Here is a 15,378-nt window from a genome sequence, read left to right on the forward strand (position 1 = left end):
GTCTGTAGATATAATGGAGGGTAGAGGCTGTTCAAGACGGAGGGCTAAAAGTTTTGCAAGAATCTTTACGTCTGTATTCAAGAGCAATATTGGACGATATGAACTGCACTGAAGAGGATTTTTGTCCATTTTTAATATAAGCGAAATGGTTGCTTCACGCATAGTAGGGGGGAGGGACTGAGAGGCAAGCCATGCTCTCTGCCGTAATTGATGTGCTAAAATTTTCCCTGCCTTCTCGCCGTGCTCATATGTGCAGTGTCTAGATTTTAAAATGAGATTTTCCACTTCACGTGATATAAGAAGTTCAAATTCTGTTTTCAGAATCAAACGTTGTTTAAGTATATCGTCCGAAGGCAAGTAACTATATTCTGTATCCAGTTTTAAAATATCTGTCAGTTGCTTGATGCGCTCAGTATCCATTTTCTTGCACATTGCGGAGTATGTAATAGTATGTATATTAGTAGTATGTAATAGTATGCACATTGCGGAGTATGAAATAATTTGGGCCAAAATAATATTTATGCTTTTAATGATTCCTACACTATGGAGTACGAAATTCCTGGGGTGTGTGTGTGTGTGTGTGTGTATGTATGTATGTATGTATGTATGTATGTATGTGTGTGTGTGTGTGTGTGTGTGTGTGTGTGTGTGTATATATATATATATATATATATATATATATATATATATATATATATATATATATATATATATATATATATACATACATACATACATACATACACATATACACATACATACATACATACATACATACATACATACATACACACACACACACACACACACACACACACACGCACAAGTTTCTGTCCACTTATAAAATGTGTTCAAAGTGCTGCCCATTGTGTTGGATTGTCAGTGCAACCCTCTTCCCCCACGATGACCAATCCACTTTGGAAGCTGGCACGTTCCCCCAAGGTCTCCTGATCTGACCCCCTTAGACTTTTATCTTTGGGGCATCTGAAGGCAATTGTCTATGCTGTGAAAATGCGAGATGTGCAGCACCTGAAACTACGGACACTGGAAGCCTGTGCCAGCATTTCTTCTGCGGTGTTGCTATCAGTGTGTGAAGAGTGGGAGAAGAGGGCTGTATTGACAATCCAACACAATGGGCAGCACTTTGAACACATTTTATAAGTGGTCAGAAACTTGTGAATAACTCATGAGAGAATAAAGTTGCGTTAAAACCAAGCACACCACTGTTTTTCTTGTGAAATTCTCAGTAAGTTTGACGTGTCACACGACCCTCTTCCCACTGAAAAAACTAAAGTTGGATCCAAAATGGCCAACTTCAAAATGGCCACCATGGTCACCACCCATCTTGAAAAGTTCCCCCACCCCCATAAACTAATGTGCCACAAACAGGAATTTAATATCACCAACCATTCCCATTTTATTTGGGTGTATCCATATAAATGGTCCACTTGGTTTCACTTGTAAATTATTAGAGAACAGTGCTGTAAATGGTTTTAATGAGTGCTTAAAATGAACCTCCTCCAGCTGTACGGACAACATTAACACCATAGTCAAATTCATCCTATACTTGATCGATCGTGTCTGGTGTCACTGTACTTACACCTCTTTCAGTGCGATTTCGGAGATCATGTAGTGTTGTTGGGAGTTGTACATAAACAGAATTCTTAACTTATCCCACAAAAAAGTCGAGACGAGAGCATCCCTGAGAGTCTTTAGGTTTTATTTAGGCTTTAAGTAGGATGTTGACCCCAACTCATGACCCACATGCAGGACAAGAAGTAAGCTGTTCTCCAAAAACTGTACATTTGCACTCTGAGTACACTTTGTGCTGCGGAGTGGAAGTATGCAGTGCACACACTGATCACGCAAGAATAAACGCTCAAAAACAAACACACCATAGAGCCTTCCATTCAGAGTTTCTGGCACCACTCTGCATGTGTACCATGCCCTGTTTCTTTCGGAGATGTGTACACGTACACCACACGGCTGTGTTAGGCCTGGGCACTCTGGGGCTTCATGGGCTGTTGGCATAGCATGTTGTGTACGATCTAATTTTGGACACTGGGTTCTGTAGCTGGGACAGGTTTGTGCTCACCCCTGATCCACAGACCTCATTTCTCTCATCCAGTGCTTATTGGTCAGTGTAACTGGTCATCTTGTTCCCGGGAATGTTTTCTTTACATGCCAACCGCAAATTTGCTTACGCCCTTGGGTATTCTCCCAGTTTCAATTAATATGGTGGCTCTGTTTACAGACTCTGCACCAATGGGAAAAAAAAGCAAAAATAAAGAGAATCTTCAGGAAATCCTGTGAGCCGTGGCTTGTATGTTGTTTGTCATTGGTCCTTTTTGATGAAGGGATCATTTTATTGCCAAAATTGTCCTTCTTTATATTTGCTTCCCAGTTAGAATATTGATCAAGATTAGTAACTGACTAATAAACCGACATTTTAAAGTGCAGTGGCCCCAAAATATATTTGAACACAATGTTGAACCAACGGGCATTGATTGTAAACAGCCCAAAACTGTGATCTTTCTGATAAAGCTGATTTGTTTGTTTGTTTGGTTGAGTGGTTTCTTTGCAAGCTTCTGCAGGTTTGCAACCACAGTGTTTTTAACACTTCTGAGAACTCAGCCACACCCTCATAAGAGAGTATCCCCAGACTTTGACGCTTCCACCTTTGCGCTTTACATGACCCTTTTAGGGTGGAGTTCTTCTCCGTTTTTTTTTTTTGTCCACACAGAGTCTATAGTTTGATGTTGGGCTGAGAGAGTTTTTTTACTGAAATAAACCTACTTTTGTAAATGTTTCTTGATTAACCATAAAGAACTTGATTAAAGTTTACCAGCGGTTAAAGTGGTCAAAGTGTCTGAATACTGTTTGAGGCTGCTTTATGTTTGGGAGCTGGAATAGAACAAAAGGCATATAGTAGTTAATGTCTGCATCAGGGTTTTTTTTTTCATAATAGAGACACTGCTGTCTGCTGTCATCACACAACCAGTGGAAAAAATGTTTTGTCTAGGTGGTCGTTTATTACTGTTGGCTGTAAAGACATCTTGTATTTTTGAACTGTTTGTTTTCTGGGTCTTTGTCTGTGCAGCTCTTCAGAAGTCAGACAGTGATGTGAAGGCCATGAAGAAGCAAGCGGAGAATCTTACGGTGGAGTATGATCGTCTGCTGGAGGAGCATGCCAAACTGCAGGTAAGCACATTGTTAGGAACATATCTATTGAATTAGGTTAGGTTTGTATTATGGTAGAATCAGATCACATTCACATGGAAGACACCAAGACACTCTGGCTAAAGTGAGCACTGCCAAAGCTTTAAAGGTTTCCAAGAATAAAATGTATCCCCTTCAGATCTAGTGCACTCTGCTCTCCCGGATTTCAGACTTACATTCTGTGCCATTAACTAAAGGCTTTGAAGGCTACAAAGCCACAAATGAGAGGCGACACGTAAATGATTTAAAATGAAAATGAACTTTTTTATTTATTTATTTATTTATTGAACAGTGTTGGCCCCTGGTCACATTAAGCATGATTCATCATATAAAATTCTTGTTTTTCCTGCGATCTTCCATCATAATGTACAGACTTTGCCGTTTCACGTCTCTAAAACATTTTCGATGTTTTGATTACATCACCACAAATCAGCAGGAGCTGCAAAATATTAAACAATAATATCAGGTTTCACCAAGTCCCTCCACCACCCCCACCTATCAAGAAAAAATGCTCAGCCAACTCAAAGAACCCCCTTGGTGCTGTGGTTCACTCACGTTTCTCTCAAGGTACAAAAGCATGTTGTCTTTATAATAGAATTTAAAGAAAAAAACAGTTTCTGTGAAAATAAGAACACAAATCGCGACACATGAGTTGTCATTGCTTCCAAATCTTCCATTTTAATTTTCTGAATTCAGTGTTTGGGGTTTACATTTTTGTTACCAAAATACTGTGTAACAGGCTAGACTTTCTCATTTAGAAAGCTCTGTGATCTATTCAGTTTATTCAGAAATATTTTATTTCCATGCAGCAATTTCTGAACTGTTTGTAGTTGCTAGTGATGTTTACTGTGATTAGGTATTTATAATGTACTGAGTGTGATTACTGGGTTTCCATTTGTACAGTGGGTACAAAATTGAGTTAAAGTTAGAAAGAGTAAAAGTAATGAGTAATTTTTTCTAGGAAGTAATGAGTAAAGAAATTCCAGAGAAGTATTCAGTTAATTATAATGGATTGCTTTTTTTAGTCGCTACCCAAATTTGTGGAATTCTCCTGAAGTTTGCATATCTTTTCCCTCATGTACTGGATCAATTACACCCAGATTAGATAGTTCAACGGCCATTTGGACCTTTTTGGTAATGTGCCAAATGAGTCCATGAACGTGCTACTTTGGGGAAGGTTGTGGATTTAGATTGGCCAGTTGAAGAAATGGAATACTTGAGACAGCACAAAATACACTGAACTTGCAAAAACAGACTGGATTGGACATTCTGTGGTCCCACAGAACATTTGGTCCCATTGTCATTATTTTCAGCTTTGAGGTAAGGCATAGCCTCTGTGACCTTCCACTTTTACCTAGTTTGCATCATATGTGTGACCACATACTTACACTAAGTAGGGTCAGGTTAGTGAAGGGTCAAGTGGAGAGAGAGTTTACTTGGTAGGTCAGGCCTGAGTCTCACCACAGACATTGAATTAATTTGGTTTTTCCATAATTAACACACACAAATGTAGCACCATACTCCTACATTCTCTTGAACCTAATGCATGTATAAGGACTCCTTTGGCGTGGTCTGATGTCATCAAAAATATGGGAACTGACTCCTGTGACAACTCTCTTTTTCTAAGAAGCAATGTATTGCAGAATAATTCAGACGTCACAATGTGAAGCAACACTTCTAGATTTGTAGTTTTGATCAATATCTGAATGTGGAGAACCTTTGAGACCATAATTGAGTATGTATGAACATTGGCTGTAAGTCTTCATATCAGCTTTGCTATGAGCGTGGTAAACGTCTCAACTGGCCTGCATGACTTGATGGCATAAACAACCAGGCATTTCCCACTAAGAGCCAAGCCTAAATTTTAGCTCATGCATTCTCCAAATGCCTAAATGTGAGATTCCCGGCAACATGGTAACTGTGGCCAGGAGGTGAATGAATCAGAGCTGATGTTATAAATTAATCATTCATATTGGAACGATTGTGATCTCCGTGACCTTTTGTGTTTAAAAGCAGAATTGCATGTCCATCAACAGTTGTTCCAGTACATGCAGGGTGGCTTAGGAAGCTTCTTACAGCCGAGTTTATTTACACAGTGTTACTGGATGCTGACTTTCTTCAAAATTATCCAGATGTATAATGGAGAGAGCATTAAAACGGCAAATTTCTGTTGTCTAAGAGTTAGTACTGATCTTAGTTTTTCGTGGTTTGGCTTTTTATTCTTTCATGTTAGGCAGTGTTAAAGGACCTATTTCACACAAAACCCAATTTGATGTTCACTCCCCAGTCCATGCAGCCCTTATATGCTGTAACTGTAGTGAAAATAGCTTGTTTTACATGCACTGTTTCTAGGATGTCACAAAAAGGCACACTATAATATATAGTTTATAGTTTATCCCTGTCTATTCACGCAAGTTAGGAGTACTGTGACAATGTTTCCCAGTATCTGTGTTAGATGACATTTAAGTCAGCATTAAAAAGTTAGTGGACCCTTTTGCCCTGCGTGCTGCTGTTTTGTGCTATACCCTAATCTGAGACAGCTTGTTTTGACAGAACTGTTTTTTTTTGTTCTGTGTTGCTTCTCTTAAAATTAGACTTATACAGACCCTTATACAGTAATGTTACGGTTAACCGTACTGGAAACTAGGTTTCTCTGAAGGGAACTTCTATTTAAAAATAAATGAAAGGCGGAGAGCACTACTGGTAAAGTGAATTTCCATGGCACCCTGCATTGTACTGTGGACAACAGAGCTTGTAACATGTTCTGGCTATTATTATAGGGGTAGAAAGAATTTTCAGTTTAGTGGTTTTGTTCTGCTCTTGCAAGCCAGGGTGCAGCACTCAGCAGGTGATGTAGGCTGCAGTTAACCACGTTTTAGTTATGTGTCATCAAAACTAAAAACCAGTACTGCTGTGTTACACCGAGAGGGCCTTGTAGTCATAGAAAAGGCCTAATGATTTTGGTAGCTAAAAATGCACGTATGTAATTTTAGCTATTTATTGAATGGAGTCAGCAAAACAAACGGTTAAATTCTTGAAACATCCAGCGAAACATTGGCAGGACATGAATTGTTTTTCTCTGTGGTACCTATGAAGAGTAAGCGAGGTCTCCTATTGGTTGTGACTTTAAGAGCTGAAGAGAATCCTAACATGTATGATTTAATTATCAACATAATTACAAAATGAGAGATGAATCAACCAATCATGTTTTGATTTCCAGTATGTGAGACCAGAGGCTGTGTATTGGCACGAACCTGGCAATACGATACACATCACAATACAGGGATTACGTTTCAATATATTGTGATATGTCTGTCAGAAGCTTCAAGGAAAACGTGAAATGTCTTTTAGAAGTGTCAGATGTCTGAGTTTAATCCAGAACGGCCTTTTTTCCAAATTTTCCATTCCACCAATCTCTTGAAATGGCCGGGGCCCACCAGCAAGCCCAACGTTGTATTACACACTTATGTGACCTAAGAATAACTCTAGGCCACTTTACATTGAAGCGCCTGTAGTAACTGAATGCTAAGCCTTAGTATGTAATAAGTTTGGGTTTTTAAGGGGTTAAATGGTGCAGCAGTTGCATTATGGTGCATTTATACGCTAGAATGTAACCTGCTGCAGCGAAGCGTTCAGCCTAGTCTCAGAAGGTATTCATGTGAGTTGCCTTTAACTTAGTACTAATAAAAGTTAGCAATATCATAGACATTATTTTTTTCCAAATGTTTTGATTGAGTTTTGACATTTATGGCCAAAGTTGAATGTCTGCCTATTATTATAGTCATGGTTTGCTGCTGGTTAGACCCATAGCAGGATACCGCTATAGACTTTGCTGTGCTCCAAGTCCTAGTACACCTCTGCCTGCTCACCACACTGCAGGCAGTTCATTACCTGGCTCAGGTGTTTTGGGAACTGGAACAGTTCCCTGGAGGTCTCCTGAGACTGAACTAGTGTAACATTGTTGAAATTACATGTAGTTGAGCAGTAAAAACGTAAAGGCTGTAGTTTTTAAAGGTTAAACCAACCACAGCAAAGGATATTTCGTGTCACGTCTTCCAGCCCTCAGGACACCCCACAGAGGGAGGTCTCGCTGCACATGTACAGCTTTCAGCTTAGCACTGTGCTTCACCTGAAAGAGCTGCAGCAAAGAAGCTTGTGAATAAAATGTGCCTGTACAATAAAACACTAACAGTTTCCTGAAGCATGCATTTTCTTCTATATTGAGAATCTGTTCCTCAGTCTAGGATTACCAGCAAAGGCTTGAACTGTTTCAGTACATGAAGTGGCAGAATCTCTCTCTTACTTTTACTTTGAGAACGAGGGATCTAAAAACGTGTCAGTTTATTATAGATCAACGTTATGAAGTTGGCAGAACTTCATATTCGGCTGCATTCATTTTGATAATATTATCAGTTATAATTCATTATAGAGATGTGTAATAGAGTGCACTCATTTAATTTGGCATAATTTTCATTAAGTATTTTTCAGTAAGTATTTTTATCTGTTGTCCATTTACACTGCTTTTTGAATAGCTCCTCCTGTCACATTTCCATATCCAATTTCTAAATAATTCTCATTTGTAGCAGAATACTACAAAAAAATAGTACTTGTGAAATATGATGAAATTTGTAATTTTATGATGTTATTACCTAAAGAATCATATTCGAATTAAATTATGATGGAGATTTAACTTATCACAGGGGGGGTAGTAGTGTAAGTGCATGTTGAGGGGACTCCTCTCATGTAGACCACCAGGCTGGAAATCTTTTGCTATATTATACTTACTATATGTGTGTTCCCGCTAGTGAAATGCATACATGTTGTCAGGGTGATGTCTGCATCGACAGACGGAGGGAAATAAGACCCCCCAGCCTTTTTAAAAGACCATGTGTATTTTTACTTTGCATATTATGTAACTTCTGTTGAATGTTTGCGCTGTTGAAGGTAATGGAGCATACTGACAAATCAAAACGGGATTCTGCATGTTTGTCATCTACTCTAATCTAGTGCCCTAATCATCTAGTCATCTAATCAAGTGCCCTAAGATGACTCCATGGAAGCTGCTCTGCTTTGTGAAATGCTGCAGTGGGTTTAAATGACTGATTTATGTACAAGTGATAAATCAGCTTCAGCTGTGTGAAAGCATGAACGCGCACACTACTGCCTTTTGGGCTTGTTTGTAAACGTCATGTTCTTTTCACATTTCATAAGCTACTTTCAAAAGGTAGGTGTCGTATGAGAGCTGTAAACTTCCAGGCAAATAATGTTATTTTAAACACGTATAATAGAAACTTAACTTTTTTTTTTTCTTTCTACTGAAAGTCGACCCATTTTTCCACAAATCTGGGCTATAAACAGATGGTGTCTCTTTAGTGGTGTACTCTGTAAATATAATTTTTTAAAATAATACAAAGAGCTTCATTTTTTTTTAACAACAGTGAATTGTAAGCGTATCAATATGTGTATGAGCTTAAAACACATTTTCTCTTAATTTGAGGAGTTTACAAAAAAAATAAAATAGAAATTTGCATTTATTTCATGCAGTTACTGAATAATTTGCCTTGTTTGCCTTTTGAATATACAAATACTAATGTTGAGCTCAGGTCCAGTAAGGGTCAGGTTCAGATTTCAGGTTGGGTTCTCAGAGCCCACCACCAACTTTCAACTGATTTAACTTTGCATTTCAGTCGGCTTCAGTTTTTCTTCTGGCTTTGTGCTTCCTCCCTACTTTCATTAACTTAGAACAGTTTTTAATCTGGCATGCTGGAGTCACTTACCTGGCTCTTAAGGGTGCAGCGTTGAGAAATGTTCATTTAAGCTCGAGTTGAGTCTGTCATCATTTGGGAGCTACTGAGAATTGAGAAGGAAGAAAATAAGCTAATCAGCCAATTTGGCCACTTTAGGCTTGTACTTTAATAGCTGCTTACAAAAAAAGAAAAACTTGTGAATGGCAATTATTTATAAGACAATTAATCTTCAGCTAAAGTGTGATGATTACAGCAGGCCTCCTTTGGGTGACAGGCCAAGTTCAGTTGGCTCAGATCAGTTTCAGATTTAAAACTTGGTGTGGTTCAGGTCGAGCATGGACAGAAACTTTGGGCTGTTCAGACCAAAATTTCTGACCCGATTACAGCTGTACACTTCTTCTGCGTAGATGTTTCTGTTCATCTCTAACAACAAAATCAACACAAACCAGGTGAAATGCATCAAAAGTAAATTTATCAAGTGAGTGTCTTTGTTTGCTCTTATTGTGAAAGGCAGCTGCTGTCTTTTGTATGCATTTCTTTCTGCCTGTGCAATTCCAAACGGGTCCAATGGGACTTTGTCCTTCTATATAATGCTGGTTCTTGGAAAGAGAGCTTGTGAAGTTGTGTAATCCAAGGAGCTGTTTAGATGACTTATACCACAGACTACTTGTTTTTATAAGTAGCTGTTATTGTTTAATGTTTTTAGAAACTGTCGTTTTGGCATGTCTGAAAACATTTACCTGGAAATCTGTTCAGTTTTGGGCGTTTCCTTTTGGACTTGCTGACCTCAGTGTGTGTGTGTGTGTGTGTGTGTGTGTGTGTGTGTGTGTGTGTGTGTGTGTGTGTGTGTGTTCTCCAGGCGAAACTCGACTCTCAACAAGACAAGAAGTCAGATTGAACCTGTTACTGTCATATATCAGTCCACTCTTCCTCCTCGACGCCAGGTCCACGCATCACTTCCGGCTGCTGGATTTAATCATACAGGATTTGGAAGCATTCCTGTGTGCTTTACTCCTAATAATGCTGCGTTTGGTGAAACGTCAAATGTTTTGTTCGTGGTTTTTTTTTTCTTCCTTTTTTCTTTATCATAAAGTAGCTCAATGTCATGACTTTCTTTTCTTCTGAATGTGAAAAAATGGTCTTTACTGATTTTTCTACGCTTTAAATGTTTTTGCAGCTCCTTGTAATGTTTAGCGTATTAATAGATCGACCAAGAAATATCTGTGGATTATGTGGATAATGAGCTGGCAAAAGAAAAATATCCATAATTGTTGGGGGATAAAAGCTTTGTTACATTCATCGTTTTACTTTTTTGTAGTTATTATGCCTTAAAAAGGACGAAGTTGAATATCAGCATAGTGTTTATTGTATACAAATCAAAATTGAATTACGGAATGGAAACAAGGGTGAAATATGTGGGTTTCAATGTTTGGTGCTGGTTAATTTTGGAGGAGGTTGTGGATTTAGAATCTTCTCCACTTTCCTTTGGCCATCTGGGACTGTACACTTCCAGTAAGCACTAAAGAAAGTTCAGCCAGGTCACTTTCATGTTCCCAACCTTTTTTTTTTTTTTTTTGCCAGAACCGCTCACTGTAGGAAAATATCACCTATCTTATTGTTCTCTGCTGGGATTACTCTCTTACATTGTATTACATTCTTACATTGTAAAAGTAGAACACACAGTGGACAAGCTTATTCCAGCAGTGGCTGGTTTATTCCACTGAGTCAGTATAATGTGATCTGAATCAGGCCCTGCTGCAATCAAGCGGACTGGCAGTGACTTTGCATGAACGGTCAAGCGTCCGTAGCCTAGGTTTCAAAACACTGAGGTCGCCTTTGAGTTTCAAGTTTCCGATTCGATAGAGAGACCGTTTAGTCCAGTCTTGGTGGTGCCTCCCAAATACAGGAGCCAGCAGCTACTTGTAATTTCCCCGGTTGCAGATTGATAGCCATTGTAGGGCATATACAGCAATAAAGAATGGAAAAAGCAACAGATGACGCTAAGCTGCCTTGGCTTTACTGGCCTTGCAAACGAATAGCTCAACACAGCGTTAGAGTGGTGACGCTCGACACTCGTCAGTTGATCGTTGCAGAGTGTAACAAGTGCTCAGCCTGTACACACGTCTGAAGAGTTGTGGCTGTCCAGATAAATATAGAGGCTCATTGTAAAGCAGTGCAGGAAAGCTGGGGGTACACGGAGGTATTTTAGAACACGAGGTTTTATAGTTCATAGTTCTGTGAATGTTCAGCTACACCAAGCATGCAAGGTATTTTTTCTCCTACATTAATCGTAGTTCACCATTTGGGTTCTTCTCAGAATGCATGCATCTAAAATATTGTACTGTCTCTTAATGTATGTTTAAGGACTTGAGGGTATATTCAGGGTTGGTGGAAATTGTATTAACTTGGAAGATGGTGAACAAATACATGTACAAGCCGCACAACACACTTGGAATGTTTAGTTAGGATGTTTTTCTGCTTTGTTCCTCGTCTGCATCACCAAATGTAGCAGTGAAGCGCCAGAGAAGTCCTCAGTCTATGACCTTATTGCATATTTCATATTTGATCATCACCCTGCAGGAACAGACACATTACTCTTCTGATTGCCTATAATGGCTCATCTAAACTGTCCATTGTGACTTCAGACCAATTTTGTGCTCTGTTTCTGAAACCAGGCAGGATATTTTGGCTGATTTACTAGCAGTTAGTTAAGTTTTGTCACTCAGTTCTCTGCATGCTGCAGTTTATTACCGGTTCCATGTTTGGCAATGTGCTTCAAATGAGAAGTTGATAAACTACTTCCATTAAAGTCTCTGTTAAAACTCTTAATCGTGGTTAATAGTTATTTTTACGTCAAGAAAATGTCTGCCTTACTTGTAACAACTTAAGCAACCTGTGGTAATTAATTATATTAAACAATTATACCATGTACTCGATCAGGATCTGGCAGTTTCTGGAGCACTACAGCACTCCGAGGGGTTTCAGCTGTGTTTCACGATCGTTTATACCAAATCCAGCTCTAATTAAACAGTGCTGTGCAAATTTCAGAGTCCACCCTTCATTTATTTCAATTCAAGTCAGCTTGGCCATCAAGTTCACATTGTTCATTTTCAGGAGGTATTGCTAGGAAGGTTGGGCGTGACGTTGAGATACAGATAACATGTGTCAACCACGCAAAACCTGGTAGACCACCAAAATCGTCACTATCATACAGTACTTTTGTCTGAGAGAGAGGGGAGGAAATCAAGCTCCACTCAGAGACTTGTTTCTGTTTTTCCACTGTGAGAACGCCATCAGTCCGAAAGAACGCTGTCAAGAAGGCCTTTCTGAGAAAAGGAAACGGACATAAAAGAATATCATCTGCAAGTCAAAGAAGGTGCTGGTGTTGTCTGTGCTCTTTTCTCTTGACTGACCGCCCCAGAGTCCAGACCTTAACATCGATGAATGTGTTTGTGATTATTTGGATTATAAGAAGCAAGATATGCGACCCTCTTCAAGCCTGAACTTTGAACTAAATGACACAGCAGGCTTTTCCATAATTGTATGGAAATAGTAAATGATGTAATAGTTGGTAAATATAGTAGTAAACTAAATATGACACAGAAATAGTAAACTAGTACTGTAGAGATACTGTAGACATTAAACTGAGTAGTAGTTGAGAAACTGGTACTAAATTATAAAATACTGAAGACTACTATTTAGTACATTATGGTACTAAACTATAAAAATACTGAAAACTACTATTTAGTAAATTATGGTACTAAACTATAGAAATATTAAACTGTATGGTTGTTGCTAAACTATGATACTGAAATTGTTACAGAAAATAATGTAGTTGTTGGTGAACTCAGGTGGAAATGGAAATAAACAATTTAGTAGTTAGTAAACTCATACTAAACTATGAAAATGCTAAACTGTATTTACTAGTTTATAAACTACGATACTAAACTATGAAAAAATAAGTAGGGTAGTTGTTGCTAAGCTGTGGCACTAAGCTGTTGAGATACTAAATAATGTATTTCTTAACCCTGACCTACAGCTGCTGTAATAGTGTATCATGTGCTTAAAAGGATGATCCATACTTTGATTGCAGATAATACTGTAAACAAATGTACCTTCATTGCTGTTTCATTACTACACTGTTCACTTCATCATACTTCCACAAAAAAAATCATAACAGTCCTATAAACTGAGAAATAATTTGGAAAAACAGCCAGTGGGAAAACAGCAGTGATATCAGACAATTTTATCTTGAATCAGAGATTCAGTCGTGGGCTGGAGGTTAGGGAGCTGGCCCTGTGACCGGAAGGTTGCCGGTTCGATCCCCAGGGCCGACAGTCCATGACTGAGGTGTCCTTGAGCAAGACACTAACTAACTAACCAACTGCTCCCTGGGTGCCGTGGATAGGGCTGCCCACTGCTCCAGGCAAGTGTGCTCACTGCCCTCTAGTGTGTGTGTTCACTAGTGTGTATGTGGTGTTTCACTTCATGGATGGGTTAAATGCGGAGGTGGAATTTCCCCGGTTGTGGGATCAAAAAAGTATCTCTTAATCTTATCTTAATCTTTCATGCTGTACCTGTGTGCAAAACACAGGGCAGTGCTGAGATGTGCTGAATGTTTGTGTATGTCGATAACCCAGAGTAATAATGCTATTGTCCTCTATCTGAGGCCTTCTGTGGTGGATAGTTTGTTAACTACATGTAGGTCATTTAATGAGGTTAAAACGCTTCAAGGAGGTTCACACACTCCAACCTGTTTACTCATTCAGTCCACATTCTGGAATCGTAAGAACTTGGCCTGATTATTTAACCTGAAGCCTTATCTCACAGCCCACAGTTCAGCCCCCCAGCCTCGGAGTCTTTGCGGTCCTCGGAGAGCTGACTTTCTGAAGGGTTTTGTGCTTCTGATCTATCGGTAGATCTAGTGAAGACCAAACTTCACCAATAGAAGGTCAAAAGACTCCGTTTCCCAGCTTGTCATTTATTCCACTGGCACAGGAGAAATGGAACCACGTCTCAGGTGGTTTGAGCCAGGCCTTTCTTCAGCAGGCTATTTGGCTATTTGAAATGGAAAATTGATTTTGACCTGCAGAAACCAAGCATGAAGCGCCTGAGTTCAGTGTGTGTGCCGTATTGGAAAAATGAGTCAGCTTTCAGCAGTTAGATCAACCACAGTGAATCAACAAGAAGAACAGCAGGCATGAGAATACAAATACATATTAACACTTGCCTCATTCATTTAGCATCAAGCTGCTTCTGGAAGCTCATTTTTGTGCTTTACAGGGCAAAATAGACTGCATGTAATGTGGAGCCTCACAGCTGGAGCAATAGTATAAACTGCTAAGGGCCTCTACACTCTCAGAAACAAAGGTATGGAACTGTTATTGGGGCAGGTCCCCTCTTGTCACTTGGGTGGCACCCTTAAGAGAACTTGAATATGGACTCTCCCCATGTTGAGACACAAATGGTGCAGTCTGCACCTTCACTATAGTACAGCGGAACCTGGGGTGGGTAGTAACTAGTTACATTTACATAGTTTAACATATGCTTAAGTAACACTTAAGTATAAATGGATTTATACTTTCCTGAGTATTTTCAAATGATATTACATTTACTTGTTTTTCTTTGACTTTTCCCTTCCTGATGTGAGTAAATTATCTTATATGTAAATCATATCTTTACAAGTATATTTGTGAGGAAAGTAATGTACTACTGTGCAAAAGTCAGAGACCACCCCTACTTTATTTAATCCCCAAGTCCACTTGGCATTAAGAAGAATTGTTCAATATTTACCCTCAGAAGGAAAAAAGCAAAAAAACATATTTACCAGTGGCCTCAACAACTAAATGTTTTCAGTATTTAGTGTGTAATAAAAGATATAAACACTTTCCCTTTACTACAGCTTCTGCTGTTTTTGGGAGAAGGACTTTCAGTTCCTCAAAGAAATCTGCAGGGATATTTATCCACACCTCCAAAGTTCAGTCTTAGAAGTTGGTTGCATTTTCTCCCAAAACGCTCAGTGATGTTGAAGTCAGGACTCTGGACAGTTTTGAAAACTCCAGTTTTTCACTTATTTTCCTTTGACTTTCCCTTCATTGCAAGTGGACTGTTTTATACCTTATATCATCAGCAATATCTCCTGAAAAATAAATAATATACTTAATGGCTGTTTTGATTGGAAATTAAATAAATAAAGGGTCTCTGACTTTTGCGCAGCTTTGCACAAACTTCAGTTCTTACACTGATGAAGCTGGATGTATGAATAGGTTCCTCTGCAGTTCTTTTAAGTTATTCAAGTTTTTTTTTTGAGCTGCTATGACTCAAATTCCTATTGAAAAGCTGCTTTACTACTATCTTTAGGTTTAAGACACTCCACCCAACTCTGAATGTTGACTGCTGCCCACAGAAAGCA

At 38.9% G+C, this 15,378-nt stretch overlaps 1 protein-coding gene across 1 annotated transcript in view; it reads left to right on the plus strand.

Moving 5' to 3' along the window:
• Window positions 1-11,795, plus strand: part of bcap31 (B cell receptor associated protein 31) — a 37,550-nt gene extending 25,755 nt beyond the window's left edge. The window contains exons 7-8 of the mRNA XM_017720428.2: window positions 3,101-3,201; window positions 9,826-11,795. Of these exons, the coding sequence (XP_017575917.1) occupies window positions 3,101-3,201; window positions 9,826-9,864 (140 nt within the window). The 3' untranslated portion in view covers window positions 9,865-11,795. The remainder of the gene's footprint in view (window positions 1-3,100; window positions 3,202-9,825) is intronic.
• The last annotated feature ends 3,583 nt before the right edge of the window (window positions 11,796-15,378 follow it).

The sequence above is a fragment of the Pygocentrus nattereri genome, chromosome 28 (assembly GCF_015220715.1).
Source record: "Pygocentrus nattereri isolate fPygNat1 chromosome 28, fPygNat1.pri, whole genome shotgun sequence".
In the NCBI taxonomy this organism is placed as follows: domain Eukaryota; kingdom Metazoa; phylum Chordata; class Actinopteri; order Characiformes; family Serrasalmidae; genus Pygocentrus; species Pygocentrus nattereri.